The sequence below is a fragment of the Periplaneta americana genome, chromosome 15 (genome assembly GCF_040183065.1).
Source record: "Periplaneta americana isolate PAMFEO1 chromosome 15, P.americana_PAMFEO1_priV1, whole genome shotgun sequence".
In the NCBI taxonomy this organism is placed as follows: domain Eukaryota; kingdom Metazoa; phylum Arthropoda; class Insecta; order Blattodea; family Blattidae; genus Periplaneta; species Periplaneta americana.
The window spans coordinates 99,805,367-99,824,303 of NC_091131.1; the positions used below are offsets into that span (position 1 = coordinate 99,805,367).

General features: G+C 34.3%; 1 protein-coding gene across 3 annotated transcripts in view; it reads right to left on the minus strand.

Annotated features, from left to right (window-relative positions):
* Window positions 1-638: 638 nt before the first annotated feature.
* The window catches only part of LOC138715212 (uncharacterized), a 53,442-nt gene continuing 35,143 nt past the window's right edge, over window positions 639-18,937 (minus strand). For all 3 annotated transcript variants that reach the window (XM_069847875.1, XM_069847874.1, XM_069847877.1), the window contains exon 18: window positions 639-17,279. In XM_069847875.1, the coding sequence (XP_069703976.1) occupies window positions 17,148-17,279 (132 nt within the window). In that variant the 3' untranslated portion in view covers window positions 639-17,147. The remainder of the gene's footprint in view (window positions 17,280-18,937) is intronic.

An 18,937-nucleotide genomic window follows, 5' to 3' on the forward strand; every position in this document is an offset into this window, starting at 1 on the left:
AACATGTAAACTATATAGATGACGCAACTTTTAATTTATACAATAATCTCAGATTCCTGCAGATTGAAACGTAACAAACAGTTAACTTCATAAATAATTCAGCATTTAAAATAAGTTCCACACAAATCTGAAGACAGAAATGGAATCCTAAGAAAAAGTACTCTTTACTCCAGGTTTATTAGTAAAAAAAAAATATCAAGTAGGCTCAGTTCTGATTGAGCAGTTACTTTAAAGGAGCATATTTGCAACTATCAATCTTCCAAACAGTTCGTTTGTGGATCCATTTTTACTGAGCCTTTTTTGCTTCTATTAATATGTACTTTCAACCATTTTAGTTTGAGCTATCAATTTTGATATACCCTATACAATTTCATTGTGGAAAGGAATATTATTCTGAACTAAAGTTTGATAAAGAACTTGATAAAATGTAATATTTTCATATAGACAATAATTCGACAGTATATACAAAACATATTTTTTAACTGACATTTTGTTACATAAATGTTTATTACACTAACATTTCAGTGTACTGACAAGAATCAGGGAAGTCATCTTCATTAAATGAAGCAAATGTATTATCCTTGCCCTTTGATTCTTGTGAAGGAAAGGAAATACTTCGAAAAATAATAGAGCAGGCAGTAATTAATATTGTTAATTATTATACATTCAGTAATCTGTACAAATCATTTCACATACATACAAACTTATTCAACTGTACAATGCACAAGTAATTTGAGCATAAAGATTGATATCGACTATTTATATTTTACACTCATACGATTTTGCATTCACATAAACATACGTCTTCCACACCAGTATCTTTATACTATATAATTATGTAGTTCTCATAGCAACGGTTAACAAATCAAATATTCTAAATGAGGATGATACTGCAATTTTCACTAAAGTCTTTCAATCTCAACAAAATAAATACATTTAGTTTAAAACAAATAAATAACAGTAAAATATATGACACAATAGAGCATGTTGAAGGCAATATCGCGAAATCTGAATGTTGTTGCTGAATGAATGTTACAAGTAAATGGTGTTGATATCATGGTCGTCCAACTTCTTGTCCCATACACTAATTTTTTAACAATTTGAACCGTTCTTGTTTGCATAGTACCTGTCTGTTGGAGCTGAGCTTCAATATTAAATGTAAACAAGTGAATGTTTAAAAAATACACTTCATCATTTTACCATAAAATAAACTCATGATAAAAAAACTGAAGGTTAAAAAATATGAAACATAGTTTTAATATAATCAGTGTTGTACCAGTAATTAGAATCAATTAGTTGAAAAGCATACCCAAATCAGAGAAAAAATGACAACATGACAAAGAAAAGATAAAAGATATTGTTGGCTTACTTCTAAAATCCTCATATCTGTGTTTGAGGAAACAGTACATTAGAGCAAAATAACTTATTCTGTTTATATCCCAACTAACAACTGTTATGCATTTGTTACTTATAAAATACAGAAACATTAGTAGACTTCAGAGGTTTTATCAACAGACAAACTTTGAAAATATACACAGATTTCAACATTCAAGAAAAATTAGATTTACAGGGTTTTAGAAGTAAGCAGACGATATGTTTCAAAGAATATCCACTCGTATTATTGAAATGAGAAGTCACGGAAAAAAGTTACACAATGCGAAACCACATCAGTATCTACTTATAAATTCTTAAATTCTTACTTTTTATTAGTAATATGTGTATAACCAAAAGAACTTAGTTTCTTTTCTTTCCTTTCATAATGAGAAAAGCAAATATCAGAGAATATGAATCATGGATCTATTACAATGCATCTTTTTCATAAACAATTTCGAAAATAACTGATCTCGCACAACAAACTGGATACATAAGTTAACTTCTGATCTTCTTCTTCCTAGTAAACGGCATAACACTTCACAGATACACATTATGTAAAGCATGGCCAGCCAAAGTGGTATACAAATTGAAAATGGGTCACAGTCTTGCCATCTATCCACAATATGTGGAACCTGAATCACGCAAGTGAAGTGGGTAGGCATTAGATATACATACAAAAACACACACACACACACACACACTTCTAAGCTTCTAACCTCTGAACAGCAGAGAATTTCAATTCATAAAAATTATAATACCAGCTTCTAAATCATTGAAAGAAAAGTGGCATTTTCATTTAGTGATATGCAGTGCTTTTCTTCTGGAGAAGAATGTGATGAAACTTTGTGTAGCAGATGATTATTGTCCAGTGCATGGGAATTTCAACTTTAAGACTTTCAAGGCCTAAGCAGAGTTCAAAGAAAAAATTATGTTAAAAACATAATTATTTCTCAATTCTATGATGAAAAATACAACAAAAAATGCTGTAATGCTGTTCAGGAATGTTCTGCCAGAAAAAAAGCACTGGTGGTATGTACAAATGAACATAAATTTAAAACAACAAATTAGAGAGCCTTAGATCATGTAAGTATAAAAATAATTAAATTTTTAATGGAAAGAAGTAGGTAATTTCTTGTAAAAAGAAACTTATTTCAACTTACTTTCAATGGACATGAAAAAAAAATAAAAGGTAACACTATTACCTCGTCATAGAATATCCTGTCTCATTCACTTCTCAGCTTCAGGTATTTTATGATTAATACACACTGTTTAAAATTTATAAAAATGAACATTGGTTTCTGGACACGATTTCCAAACAGACATTAAAGTTATGTATTAAAGCAGGCTAAAATATAATATGCCAAACATAGGCAGGAAAAATTCTTCCAAAAATAAAACACAGCATTTTGTAAGAAACCCACAAGGAAATCCCACTTGATGCAAATTAAGTTGCATAATATGATTCATATGATGGATGGAGGTGGCCTGCACCATCATGTGTGCTCATGAGTCCAGAGCTTCAGAAGAGTGGAGGTCAGGTGCTTTGAGGCATCCATGCTGGAATTAGAATTCCCATTGCTATCTAGCATTAGAATCTGGCTACACAAATTAAAACCTGCACCACTTTGCAATCCAATAGAATACTACTTTTCCGATGTTCATGAAATGTGTAAGTATATAACAACTGTACTAACTACCCATGTTTTCATGAGATGTGCATACTATACAGATTTTCTCTTTTTTTTTTTCAGCATAGCATTATAGAATTATATACAAATAATTTGTAAACACTGTTTAAATGTGATGCAAGTGTGTGAATATTACATAACGCTATGGAAATATTTCTGTCAGAGAGAATGACAGCAGTAATTACAAACTAACTAGAGTAGGAGTCCCACAAGGAGCTGTAACTAGCACCTCCCTATTTAATGCATACTGTACACTGTAAAACCTGTCTAAAATTGCCACTAGCCGTTTTTTGAAGAAATGGCCATTAGTACAGGTGACAACTAAAATAAGGTTATGACGAATTGGCTCGGATCTTATTTTATTACATGTTGTTGTTTAGTCAATTGTCCAAAGACAGGTCCGAACCTCAAAGTGATACCAACAAGGCACCACTTATGAGGCAACCTGGCCAGGAGATAATGGGGTAGGGTGACCAGTTCCTTTCCTCCTCCATTGCATACATCACTGACTAGCTACATATTACACTAGTCAGACTTCAGATACATACAAACAATTGTTCTTCCTCAGACACATATCGTCAAGTGAGATAATAATAAATGCTAATATGTAATGTTAATTAGACACACGTAATTACAATTTACCTGTACTAATATGACTTCTTAATTAGCTTATGAAAAAATCTTTCATTGTTTCATTACTATTTGCACATTTCTTTTTAGCAGCACAAGTCAGCCATTGCATGCAAAAAAATCTTCTATGCCTAAATTCACTTCTTTCACTTTCTGTCGTGTTTTTTTCTCTAGCATTGGTCTACTGTCATCTTTGCACGTGCGCATTTAAACCAGTCATAAACGAAATCGTCCAGTTTTCTGCACTTCGACTCCCTCTTTCTCTTCACTTCAGGATGTGAATTTTCGTCCCATTCTTTTCAAATCCCTTTTTTGTCTTTAAGAATTTTATTGACTTGCGTTCTACTGCTTTGGAAAATTTCGACAAGTTTTGTGACAGAAATTCCTGTATCACTTTCAAGAATCACTTTTCTCCTTTCCTACGAACTTAAAATCAACGTTTTCTAATCGCCCATTACTGTATGTAAAGCCTTACACTGTATCATAGATTTTACTGACTGATATAATTGAACTCACTAAATTGGAGAGAATGTTTTCTAGAACAATGGCATTATTCACATAAAACTGCTCCAAATTTGAGCCACAAAAGTACAGTATTGAATACATTTCCGAACAAGCATTTTTAATGATTTTGCACACTGTCGGCTTGTTCAATCATGCCGCCCCATTCACTGTCGCAAGTAATAAAATTTACAACTATGTTTACTTGTAACCTAAGGAGGGGAATAAGTTGCATTTATTTCACCCTAGGAAAGAGAAGGTGCAATGTATTGTACGAATCCAATGGTCAGGCCAGCTTGATGACGCTTGTCTCAGAGATGAACATAGGGGTGTACAGTATAATGTTCAGAGCAGTTCATGCCAACTGTCTAACACAGGTAAATCTATGAAATGTGTCTGGCCACTGACCGAGGTGCAAGGTGGCCGCTTAAATGAGGGGTTATTTACATGGGCTTATGGGAAAATAAATCGGTTCCAGAGAAAAATGATCATTTATTGAAGTGATCACTGAGTGAAGATGCCCATTTCGTCAGGTTTCACTGTATAAATGATCTGCCAGACAAGTTAAGAAAAATAAAAGGTATTGAAATTGGTATGTTTGCTGACGACATTGTCAAAACATGGCATGAAAAACAAAACATTCTAGAAGAAACAAATAACACAGCCCTACTACACTTCCAAGAATGGACTAAAGCAAACAACATGGAAATTAATACATGCAAAATAGTCCACCAATTTTTTTCTTTACGGTATGCAACCTGTAACTTATACATACATACGTAAGTGTTCTGCCCATGGACAGGTCTATCACTGCAAACCCAGCATTCTCCAATATTTACTATTTTTTGCCTTCCTCTTAGTCTCCACATATGACTTAACACATAAAAATTAACAATGAAAACACACCAGAGTGAATGTACAAAATATCTAGGAATATGCATGGACAACAAACTAAACTGGAAAGCATATATCTAACATACAGCAAAAAAAGTTGACAAACGATTAAGTCTAGTTAAATGGTTGACAGAAGCAATACTTAAGACACTAAGAACACGACTTACAAAACATATGTGAAATCTCTGATGCAAAATGGAAGCAAAGTCCTAACATCAGCAAAAAACTCAATCACACATATGCTAGAGACAGTGTAGAATAAAGCTAAAACCTACACTAGCACTACAATTGTATACATATAATCTACCCATACAAACAGAAATAAAACAAGCAGCTGTATCACTTATCAAGCTTTAAGCCCTGCCAGATGCCACATGGATAAAACAATTGCAGGAACAGTATCACCTAAAAACACATACCTCACTGATTACAAGCACCAGTAAATTCCTTAAAAACCGCAACATACCTCCAATATTTGAACTTCTCTGTTGAGCACCAAATATTCAACATAAATCTAATTCTAATAGAAGATGGTTTTTTTACTTCGTTATTTAACGACGCTGTATCAACTACGAGGTTATTTAGCTAGTGTCGATGGGATTGGTGATAGCGAGATGATATTTGGCAAGATAAGGCCAAGGATTCGCCATAGATTACCTGACATTTGCCTTACAGTTGGGGAAAACCTCGGGAAAAACCCAACCAGGTAATCAGCCCAAGCGGGAATCGAACCCGTGCTCGAGCACAACTCCAGATCGCCAGGCAAGCGCCTTAATCGACCGAGCTATGCCAGTGGCTTAGAAGATATTAAAAAAGGAGGAGAATAGATGTGATGTTGAAACAGGTAACAATAAAACAATAGAAGCAAGGTACCACTTCAATGAATGGCTCAGAATATACACCAATGAATTCCACAAAGATAAAGAAGGAAGAGCAGATGCAGGCATACATTCCCATCTCTTTTTCCATTACATACCAGTTGGTAAAAACATAACAAATTCTGATGTTGAAATTAAAGCAGTACAAATAGTATTTCAACAACTGACATACAGACCTCAGAAATTTAATAAAGTAGTTATACTAACAGATTCAATATTGGCAAAACAAGCAATAGCAGCAAATAACCACAATGAGTGTCCTCCCACATAGGAATAGAAGGGAATGACAAAGCCAATACCTTAGCAAAGAAAGGAGCACACATTATTTCAGAAAAATCATTACTGATTCCTGCACCTGTAAAGATTCATAAAAAAGAAAACAAAAAATCATGTTCTTAGAAGATGCCTATAAAGTAACTAATGAGAAAAGTGGAAGGGATTACAGGATTTATGGTAACAAAATAAAAACAAGCCAAAAAGGGAGTCGGTTACTATATTCAGGCTGACCACTGGACATGACTGCTTAGCAGTCCACCTTCAGAAAATAAACATCTTCCAACCTGCCAACTGCACCGTGTGTAATGAGAAGGACTCTATCATGGATGTTTTCCATTTCCACTCAATTCCGACCAAAAATTAGAATAATACTGTCCAGTTAGATTGGATGGCAAGAAGACTAATGGATTAACTCCAAAGTCTGCCGCTGGAAACACCAACAACTATGGAAATATCTAATTCATATCTTAGGTATTATAATTATAATCTGTGTAGTTTACCAAAATATGGTCTTGTCTGCATCATCATCATCATGGTTTTTCTTACTTGGTTATTTAACGACACTGTATCAACTACGAGGGGTTCGCGATAGTGAGATGATATTTGACGAGATGAGGCCGAGGATTCGCCATAGATTACCTGACATTTGTCTTACACTTGGGCAAAATCTCTGAAAAAAACCCAACCAGGTAGGCTAAACAACCCGAGCAGGAATCGAACCCATGTCCGAATCGGCAGGCAAGTGCCCTTCATGGTTTAGGCTAGATATGATCTGTTCCAACTCCTAAACCTGTTCACGTCATGTCTTAACCCAATGGGCCTTGTATTAAAATTCCCTGCACTTGGTTTAATGTCCAGTTTCTGAAATAAATCAATTCTGTTAATAATGTTTCCTGTAACAACAGAGAGTCATTATTAGTGTAGCAATTCTTTTCAACTGCTGTAATTTCTGTTGTAACCATGAAAGATTCTTTATTCATTTTTAAGGGTTGTATTCATAGACGAGACTTTGGACCAAAGTTGACTTTCGAAAATATGAAGTCACCAATTTCCTATTCACAGTCGACACTTTGATGAAAGTAAACTTCAATCGTGACTTTACTTCCAAGTCGCTGAAAATCTAGACTTTGACTCTGACTTTCGTTCGTCGCCATAAGAAAAATGGTGGATATTTGGGAAATTGTTGAATTTGCCGAGAATAATGAGGACATCCAGGAGATTACTAAAGCTGCTCATGTTCATTGGCGTATTATTAGATACTGATAATAAATTCAAATTAAGATACAGATTTGATAAACAAACTGTATTAGACATCCTCGTCATGTTTCAACATTCATTGATGAATAATAATACAAGAGGATTATCTGTTCCACCAATAATACAACTTCTTATTTCATCGCGATTTTACGCTTCGGGTAAGGATTGATAGCTTAATATTGATACTGACTAATTCTAATAGAGAAAAGGTTATACAGTTGGATATGCAGTTAATTTATAATACTTGTGCTCGTCATAATGTTTTCTGCACATTGATTTCAGATAATTTTTAAGTAATTTCTGCAGACATACAGGGAATAACTCTGTCAGCTGTGAGCAGGATAATACCACAGTCTAGTATATACAGTCACGAAGCTCAATACATAGGGAATATGCATCCATAGATAGTTGTTAACCACTAGGATCGCTACTATCGCCTCATCACAAACAATGTGAAATAGTGCCGGCACAGTCTATTGTTCCTAGTACCCTCAACAACTCAAGCTTCGTGACTGTATATACCAGACTGTGATAATACGTCTCTTTCATAGTCTGTCATTGGTGACATCTTCTTATCTTCCATATCTTCAGAATAAAGTTATTTTAAAGCAAGAATGGCTAACAATCGCTTAACATGTACCGATGTTCAATTTTTTCATTGATTTGTGGCTCAAAAGATGGCTTTGATTGTGGCAATGCCTACTCTATTTCAACTATCTATTAATTTAATTCGTTTAAAAGGCAGTGATTGTGATTGCCAACATTAGAACAAGATCATCAAATCGTGACTTACTGTAGTCAAAGTCAAAGTCTCAGAAATATTGTCTATGAATAGGACTTTTAATAAAGTTAAACTTTACTACGAAAGTCGACTTTGGAAAGTCTTCATCCAAAGTCTCGTTTATGAATGCAGCTGTGAGTTACTGGACTTTAGTTACTGCAGGGTCTGTAGTAAAATCTCAAGTATCTAGTGTTTCAAGTGTAAAAAATTACAAACACCACCTTTAACGTAAAGAATTAGAGTATAAAATGACATCAAATTTAAAAATGACGAAATTGATCATTTTTGGCCATTGGAAGTGTCGATTCATAATAAAATTGGACTTCCTAGTCTTCTTTTGCATTTGATATATTATATTATAATATTGTTTTCGATTGTTTGATGTTTGGCATTCCTGCTATGTGTTCATACCAATAATTATGTGAATATTCTTGTCGACAATAAAAGATAATATGAAATACAATTTCTGTGAGTGTATATGATTCCTTATAAAACCCTATCCTCGGTTTCTTGTCCATTATCTTTGAACCTCCTACATATCCTACTTCAAGAGCAAACATGACTGACTGCAGGCACTTCTATCACCAATTCTAAGGCTCAATAATAGCAGGAATTCATATTTCAACATTGATGCCTTGGATGCCTAATGCATGTGTCTCAAGAGCTCTGCACTCAAAACTGCATAGACATATTTCTAATGCACACCTCTACTCATCATATGAATCTCACTGTACAACTCAACTTGCATTGATTTAGGTTTTTTTGTCAGTAATATTACATAATGTTGGCACTTACAATGACAAACAATTCAACTATGGTACTACCAAGATGACAGAAATTAACAACTGGGACTACTATGATGGTATTTATACTTTGATAGAATACCAATTTTAAAAAATCTTACATTGTCACTTATTAATATTTCATTTACTTCGTTTTTATTCCACTACAATGCAGTTTTACTATATTAACTCAAATAGCACCAATATCACAACCATCTTCTATATCTATGTATATGGCAGTGATTATTTTTTTTCGTATCTATACATAAATAAAAAAATGTAAGTACTACAAATAGTTCTAAGTATAAGTTTTTTAAGCCAATCAAAGGAAATAAAAACCATAAGCAAAAATGTTGAGTCTTTCATAATATTATCAATTTAAATGCTGACTGTTACTGCCACAAGTTTGCAAAAGCATTCATCCAATATCAACGTAATCTACAAAGGATTAATTTAGAAAATATTCATTCCTTCTTATTTAAATAAAACACTGCTGATATTAATTACAATGGAAGGCATTATACCACAAGAAATAATATAACATTCTTTCTCTTTTCACATTAAATTAAAAAATAATGTTCAGGGAAAGAGACACATTGAGGATTCCAAGTTCTACATGTACTTAATGGTCTAAGTCATATTTTGTCTAACCACTATGTAAAATTCCTACTTTATTTCTCATAGGAAAAAATAAAACTCAAGTTCAGAGAATGTCAAACTGATAAACCTGTAAAGTTCTAGAGCAACAGACTGAAGGGTAATGCAACCATTAAAGAACAGATTTTATATTGTCGGTTAAGAATGAAAACCTCGTATATCAATTTAAAAAAAAATGCTTTTTGGCTTAATCGAAAGATAATCTCGTAACAACTGTTTCTGTTTCTGATTTAAAAGTTAAATTTGGTCAATTATGTTTAAAAAATATAAAAATGAAATCTACAGACTTTTTTGTTCCTCCTGTAAAGTTTGGTTTTCGTGAGATACGAGATAGGTTTGGAAGTAAAACCCGAAAAGACAAAGTATATGACTATGTCTCATGATGAATATTGTACGAAATGGAAATATAAAAATTAGAAATTTATCCTTCCAAGATGTGAAAAAATTCAAATAACTTGGAGCAACAGTACCGGTAACAAATATAAATGACAGAACACAAAATAAATATGGGAAATGCCTGTTGAGAAGCTTTTGTCATCCAGTCTGCTCTCAAAAAACCTGAAAGTTAGAATTTATAAAACAGTTATATTACCAGTTGTTCTGTATGATTGTGAAACTTAAATTCTCACTTTGAGAGAGAAACAGAGGTAAAGGGTCTTTGAGAATAAGGTACTTAGGAAAATATTTGGGGCTAAGTTTTTTGAATAGAGTTGTGTTAAAAATACGTTGTGAGTTGGTTAAAATGTATGGAGAAATTGGGATTTTTTTTATTGTGTATAATCTTTAGTTTTTTATTAAGTCCAGTTTTTGTTTTTCAGTTTGTTCAATGAGTTTTATTCTTGCTAAGAGGGATAGTTATAGAAAAATGAAGTACACTGCAGAACTGCACACATTGCATTCTTCACCTAACATAATTAGGAACATTAAATCCAGACATTTGAGATGGGCATGGCATGTAGCACGTATGGGCAAATCCAGAAATGCATATAGAGTGTTAGTTGGGAGGTCGGAGGGAAAAAGACCTTTGGGAGGCCGAGACGTAAATAGAAGGATAATATTAAAATGAATTTGAGGGAGGTGACATGATTGTAGAGATTGGATTAATCTTGCTCAGGGTAACAATTGAAAATTTCTATTTTGCCTTCCTCCATCCGCTATTTCAATATCTAAATGTGGTGTCAATCTCCTATGTTTGTAAGCACATCTCGTTTCATATGTCTAACTTGAAAATGATTTCTCTTTTAATTCCACAAATAATGACCTCAATGTTCTCTCAGTATGAGCCATTTTACATAAAATTAATATGCAACACATGTATGTATGCACTTTTGATTAAATTAACACTCAACAACGAAGCACATTCACAGAACACCAATACAGAGCAATATATTATTGTGCAGGTGAGGCTACTCGTGTTTCGTACCTAGATGTAGCAAATTCATACCTCTTTCTCGGTCCCCTCTCAAGCTTTCGAGTTGAGGCCATACCCATGCCTTTAGAGGCTTCTGCCACAAGCCTCGCACTGAACTCTCAATCCTGGAATGACTGTCAACAGTAGAACTTAATATATGATAGAATAGGAGTGAAACCAAGTGTTATGATACATCGTTATTACAAACTTATAGGCCTACTGTTATTAAATATAATACAAATTTTTGGTAGGCTAAGCCTCAAAAGTTTCTTAACGGCTTCGCCACTTGGACTAGCTAAGATATGAACTCAGGTCTCCAGTATGAAAAGTCAACATCCTAGCTCCAGAAATAGCATAGTCTATTCCAAATTTAAAGTGGGAATCCTGAGGACATCTAAGCGTTGGTGCAGATACATGGAATCATGTTAATATGTTCCTCATTATCGCATTTTCCAGTATACGATATCTAATAAAATTATGAAAATCCCAGTTCCATTAAATACATGCTAAAACTTTAGTATGTTTTACCATTTATTAAATTTGAAGTCCTCTGGTACCTAGATGAAGGTATATGGAATCAACAGAACTGTATTAACATATTCAGGTATCCAAAGGAGTACAAATTTAACTTCATCTAATATAATCTACAACGGACATGTGGCTATAGTCTATCCAAAATAACGGCCCTGAATGTAAACATGTCCGAAGTACTAAGGGTTAAAGGAAAGAAAGCGTTCTTTCCTTTTCATTTTTTTCTTGGGTATATGAACTGTTATTTCATAATTTGTAGCAAAGATGTGGTATACTCTTAGTTTATCTTAAAAATAACACACAACAGTGCCTCATATAATGTGAAATTGTCCACACGTTATCTGTATAACTGACTAACAAAAGTTTGTTATGGCATAAAAAATACAGTGACGGAGACTACTGTGTTTGTCCCATACATTACCAATTTAAAAATGTATAAATAGCTGAGATATTTTGTTTAATAAATGTCGTCAATTTTTTATTTAGGTGTAGTATTCGATATCACGGACAGAGGCATATAAATGCGAAAAATACATAATATAATCAATATGCTGCAACACAAGTTGGAGTGGGTTAGTAGAACACGTGCATAGAGTAATATGTTAAGCGCAGGTCTTATGTTGGATGGACTAAAGCAACTCTTAAGTCAGTCTTTTCATGTCAACACCAGACTAATGCATGTAGGAAAACTGTATTACACAATCTTTCATGAGTACCAGCTCATCAGTACAGTGTTTCAAGCTTTCAAGCAATTAATGCAGCAATAGAACATACTGTATTTATAATAAAACTGGATTTCTAAGTACAATAAAAATGTAATAGATACAGACCGATTATTTAGTCCTGACAGCTCAGCGACGTGAAAGAGGGGAAGTAATAGGAGTAGTGGGGAGAGTTCCGGAATAGAGATAAGGGCGAGAGGTCGGTAAAAGAATGCAGTACAGCTTAACTGTACTGGAAACACAACACTGTACCGCATGCGTGACATCCGATCACTCAGACTGCAGGCAACAGACTAACCTGAACATCCCTTGGCGTAACTTAATGGACTCGCCTGACACAGGCGTATATTATCGGCAACTGTCAGGATTAAATAATCGTACTGTAAATAAAGACATATTAACCACATAAAAAAAGTTAAAAATCAACATAACAATGTAACATGTTCATATCCAGAGATCTTTCACAAACAACACACACACACATTCAGAAGAAGCAGCTTCGGAATTCCATTGTTTGATGGGATTTATCACCACCTGCATTTCAGAACTGTATACAGCTTACATCTTCAGGGTAATAGGCTTGGAAGGTCACGTGCTCATTTGGCTCATTTTGCCTAACTACTCCAAACAACAGAGTAGGGGATTCTTAAAATCTAGTCATATTACTTTGAAGATGAACCTGTATGTAGTTCTAAAATGTTAGAGATGTTAAGTCCGAACATACTGTGGAATACCCGAAAGTTTTCTTTTGAACAATTACCATGAAAGTCTAAAATCTCTAAATACACACATCCAAATACTTCCCTGTAAATTTGTTTATTATACAGTGTGTTACAAAAAAGTATCCAATATTTTAGGAGGTGACAGTATCCATCAAAACAAGAAAAAAATGTCTAATAAACAGGGGTCCTACAACACGTACTTTCTGAGATCTGAACACTTGTTCATAGGAGGTGCTCAATGTGACGTCCATTTATGGCAGTGCATTTTTTTGCCCTACAATACAGCAGGCCATCAGATAATCATACTGTAATTGACACCCCTGGCATGGAATACTGATACGTCGCAAGGAATACTGAAAAGAAAAGTTTGGTTGTGGATATGAGTGGGATTCAGCAGAGATGGTGTTGTGAATTCTCGTAGTCAGCATGTGTAGGCTGATGAAAATTCCCATGCACTTGAAGAAACAAGGCATCAGCACCGATTCTCAATTAACGTATGGGCAGGCGTTCTTGGCGACAGATTAAGGGCCATACGTGCTACCACAGAGATTAACTGGGGCTTGTTATCAGGACTTTCTAATTAATGTATTGTCTACCTTGCTGGAATATGTGCCATTTCAGCAAAGACTACAGATGTGGTTCATGCATGATGGCACACCAGCATATTTTTTCCGCAATAAGCACAAACACCTGACGCTGATATTTCAGGACCCCTGGATTGAATGGGGAGGCGCCACACCTTGGCCTGCATTTCCTCATACCTAAACCCCCTAGACTTTTGGTTATCAAGAACAACCAGGTCAATTTCAAAGAGTGCGTGATTCCTTACGCCAAAGGGCAGAGGAATGCATTGCCATGAATGGATGTCACATTGAGCACCTCCTATGAGCAAGTGTTCAGATCTCAGAAAGTATGTGTTGTAGGACCCATGTTTATTAGACTTTTTTTCTTGTTTTGATGCATACTAGCACCTCCTAAAATATTGGATACTTTTTTCTTAACACCTGTATAACATATTAGGAGTACAAAGTTATAAGAAGCATCATCTTTGGAAAATTGTTCCTAGTAGTGCATAACAGATTAAGATTTGCAAATGTATCTTCTTTTATAAATTGATTTTAATTCTGGATTCTGATACCAGGTAATTAAAAACAAATATGATAACATAGTAAGTTCCTAAGGTTATTTCTTTAGGAATTGTAATTATTACATATATTTCATAAACGAAAATTTTGATGCTTACCCTTCATTTAATGAATATGAAATTCATGAATTTAGCTGTATTTGCATGGAGTATGGTAATACTGTACATGACAGCTTAAAAGGAAGTCAATTCTGATTCAAATGTCCAAATAACTATGAATTTAATTTAGTTAAAGAATGTATTTCCAGTTATTCTGCAAATTCGCCTACTTCAAAGCTGCAGAAAAACATGAAACAATATAATGAAAACCTAAAGTGCACATTTAACAAGTGCATTTGGCAGAAAACAACGACTTTAACAATTTTCATAACAATCTGCCTTTGTAGACACTACTTCAACATCAGATACAATACAATAAAAACAAGAACAATTCACAATGTGATCTGATAACTTATCATTATGCATAACCAATGAGACTGCACACCAATCTTGAGAGGAACTTAAAAAAAAAAAAAAAAGTTTACCAACTCAACAAAAAAAAGTAGGAAAGGAGTGGCAGGAGATTCACAGAATCCCAATTGCATGAATACATCTTTGTTTTATTATTTGTTGGTTGATTGGTTGGTTGCTAGTGTCTATCTGGCATATTAATATCAATCATTTTCGGCCTAGTTTTTCAATATAAAGCTACTACATTATCATTCTTTCATTTACCACCGTCGAGTTCACTGCACTCCAATAATAGATATTCCTTATTTAAAGTTACAATATAATTTCTGCACAATGGGCAGTAGTTGTCCTTCATTAGTTCCATTCTGAAGAGATGTTCTGTAAGACAATCATGTCTTTGTTTTATTGTTTTGTTCTTTTATTGTTATTTTTTATCGATAGGGATATATTCTTTTATTTAGTTATTAGATAATGCTCGTTGCTTATTCCTTTGCAAGTAGATTGTGCAACACTCGATAGATAGCAGCATCTGCATGCATTTGGTATGTTAAGCATCTAGCAGACACTTCTTGAACCTTGTGTTACACCAAAAATGTTAGATTTTTTCTCACCAACTGCACTTCAAACAAAAATGTATTCAGAGTAAGATGAGGGTGACAAAGAAAGAGAAAGAGGAGAAAATATTAAGCCAAAAAATCTTATTATATGAAAAGTATTCAGCCATTTTGAATATCTCTTGCTTCTCCTATTCCAACTTGAAGTGACAATTCTTTCACTGTTACACATCTGTCAGCCACAACCATGTTGCTAACGCGATGTACATTGTCAGGGTCTGCAGTGCAAGGAATAGCCCGAATATTGGAATGCCCTCTTTCATCAGATAATCTGCTTGCCCACCGACTAACCGTACTGCGATCGACAGCCGCAACTCCATATACCTTTTTCAACCTCTCGTTCTCACAGCACAGGAACTCGATAACAGCACGTTGCTTCTGATGAATGTCAAGTACAGCAGTCATCTTAAAAGAGTGCTATCACGATGCCACTCACGGGAACGACTTAAATTAAATTTGAATATAAGGGGAAGGATGTATCTATGACCTCCATAAATTGCAAAGATGTAGAATAAAAAAATAAATAAAATGTTGTGCATTACTTTCGGAGTGGTCCTCGTTAACATAAAATGAAAAAACTTAAGTCATTATATATGTGACTTCGTCTCTTTACAATTACAATGCTCATAGTCATAACCACAGACTTGAACATGGCCGAGGGCAATGAATTTTTAATGATGATTATGATGATGATGATGATGATGATGATGATAATTTGCCAGGCTTCCTTTGTAAGTGGAAGGAAGGGTAGATTTACAGCATGTAAAAAATATGTCCCTAAATTTTGAAATTTTCAAGCAAAATTTACTTGTCTTATGTTATCTGTGTCAAAACACAATTTTGCCAGTCAACATGCTTGTCTATTATACTACTACCAAGACCAATAAAATCTTCCTTCTAGGTCATCTCAGAAAGCAGACTAGCCAAAGGTCATAGTTGACAATATTTGTAGGCATTTGGAACCAGCCAACTGCAAAAATAATTTTTAAATAAGAGAATAATAATTAAATGCAATGGTTTGTGTTTGTCCCTGCCTATAGCTAGGAAAAATGTCCCATTGCTTGCGTTCATGATAATTCACTACCTATTTTAGAGAAGTTCATACACTTCTCTACCTAATACACAAACTGACTGTACCACTGATATATCTAATGGACATAATCTGTCGTGAAAATTATGTAAAATTAGTAATTTACTATAAACGATAAATTATTTGTGCATAATTTTGCTGTGGTTGCCAACAAACAACTGTCTCAAAATTATTTTCACTTAGCAAATGTGCTGAAGAAAACGTAGTCATAGATATCACAGAAATATGTTGGGGATTATGAAATATTAATACACCACATATTACGTTAAAACATAATTATTTCAAGAGCTCCTCAATGGCAGTGGGAGAAGGCAAGGATAGGAAAATTTAAGAAATTATACGCAAGTATAAATATTTCAACACCAGAATAACTGAGTAGTATACTGTACAAGGATAAGTAGTGAAAGAATATGCAAGATGGCAGAACTATTACGATTCAGTTTGAAAATAATACAAGAAAAATACGAAGAGATATAAAAAATGCGGGAATAATAAATTACCATTCTTCTAAAGAAGTAAAAAATATTACACCTCACTTTTCAACTAATGGAGCCTATAATGTTCCCAAAATATTTTATCAAAATAAAAAAAAAAAAATCGTATTTAAGTGCTACAAATTCTCCTAGTTTACTGCGTGAAAAACAGTTGAAAACAAAAGAAAAACTTACTTAAAACAAATTACACTTATTCTCCAGACTCAAGTAGTTGGACAACCATGTTACAAAGTATACTTAAAGCTACCTCATCACGTGTTCGTAACCACTTCTACTCCCCGGTCTGTCGTGACCACATCTCCAGCTTCGTGTATCACAAATTGAATTGGACCATTATCTTCCATTACCATTTCAATGGGATCACCATCCTCATTCAGCATGATCTGGAACACCATTACCTTTACAAATTAACCCATCTTTTCCAAATATGTACAAACCTAAAAATGATTCCTAGCAAGTTTCCAATTAATCCAGTTACAATTAATTATAACGGCCTCCAGATATGGAGGGTAGCTGTGAATATATTGAATAAGCAGTCGCGGAGAGCCGATGAGGGGTGGTCCTCCAGCTTGGGGATTGGGTGAAGCACTAACAACCCATCACCGTAAAAAACAGCTTGTTACGAATCCTTCAAATAAAAAGTCCAGGATAACAGAGAGGGTTTGGAATTGTACAGGTTACATCAGCTGCTTGTCTATGAGGATGATGTGAATATGTTAGGAGAAAATCCATAAACAATTAGGGAAAACACGGGAATTTTACTGGAAGCCAGTAAAGAGATAGGTTTGGAAGTAAATCCCGAAAAGAGACAAAGTATATGATTATGTCTCGTGACGAGAATATTGTACGAAATGGAAATATAAAAATTGAAGATTTATCTTTTGAAGAGGTGGAGAAGTTCAAATATCTGGGAGCAACAGTAACAAATATAAATGATACTCGGGAGGAAATTAAACACAGAATAAATATGGGTTATGCCTGTTATTATTCGGTTGAGAAACTTTTATCATCCAGTCTGCTGTCGAAAAATCTGAAAGTTAGAATTTATAAAACAGTTATATTACCGGTTGTTCTGTATGGTTGTGAAACTTGGACTCTCACTTTGAGAGAGGAACAGAGATTAAGGGTGTTTGAGAATAAGGTGCTTAGGAAAATATTTGGGGCTAAGAGGGATGAAGTTACAGGAGAATGGAGAAAGTTACACAACACAGAACTGCACGCATTGTATTCTTCACCTGACATAATTAGGAACATTAAATCCAGACGTTTGAGATGGGCAGGGCATGTAGCACATATGGCCGAATCCAGAAATGCATATATTGTTAGTTGGGAGGCCGGAGGGAAAAAGACCTTTAGGGAGGCCGAGACATAGATGGGAAGATAATATTAAAATGGATTTGAGGACAGTGGGATATGATGATCGAGAATGGATTAATCTTGCTCAGGATAGGGACCAATGGCGGGCTTATGTGAGGATGGCAATGAACCACCGGGTTCCTTAAAAGCCAGTAAGTAAGTAAGTACAATTACTTATAAGATCTTCCAGGACCCTACTAGTGAGGAAAAATGTAAAGAATTTCAGACGTGAAGGCAACAATGAAGCTTACAAAAACCACAACAATCCTATTTTCTATCAAAACACAAACAATATACAGTGCTGAAAGGACATAATAAAGAGGGAAATTCCAATTCCAAAATGTTTATACAAGTTTATCACTCTTATTATGTTATCTCCAATTTCCATCTCAAAACAACATGAAACAAATTATCAAGACGGTTACAAATACACGACAGGGTTAGTAAAAAAAAAAGTCTAAATGTCTGAATGTGGACTGAAAGTCTGACTACATTTATAATTGTGATGTATGGATGAAATAGAATTTAACAAGATTTTTATTTAATCCAATCCAGTTTGATATAGCATATATTCATGTTCAATTCCACTCATACTGATCACTGTGCTATTTACACATTTTGACATTTGCAGTAAATTTCTCATTCAGGAACAGAGTTATTTTTAAATTTCCCATTTTGGAATAGA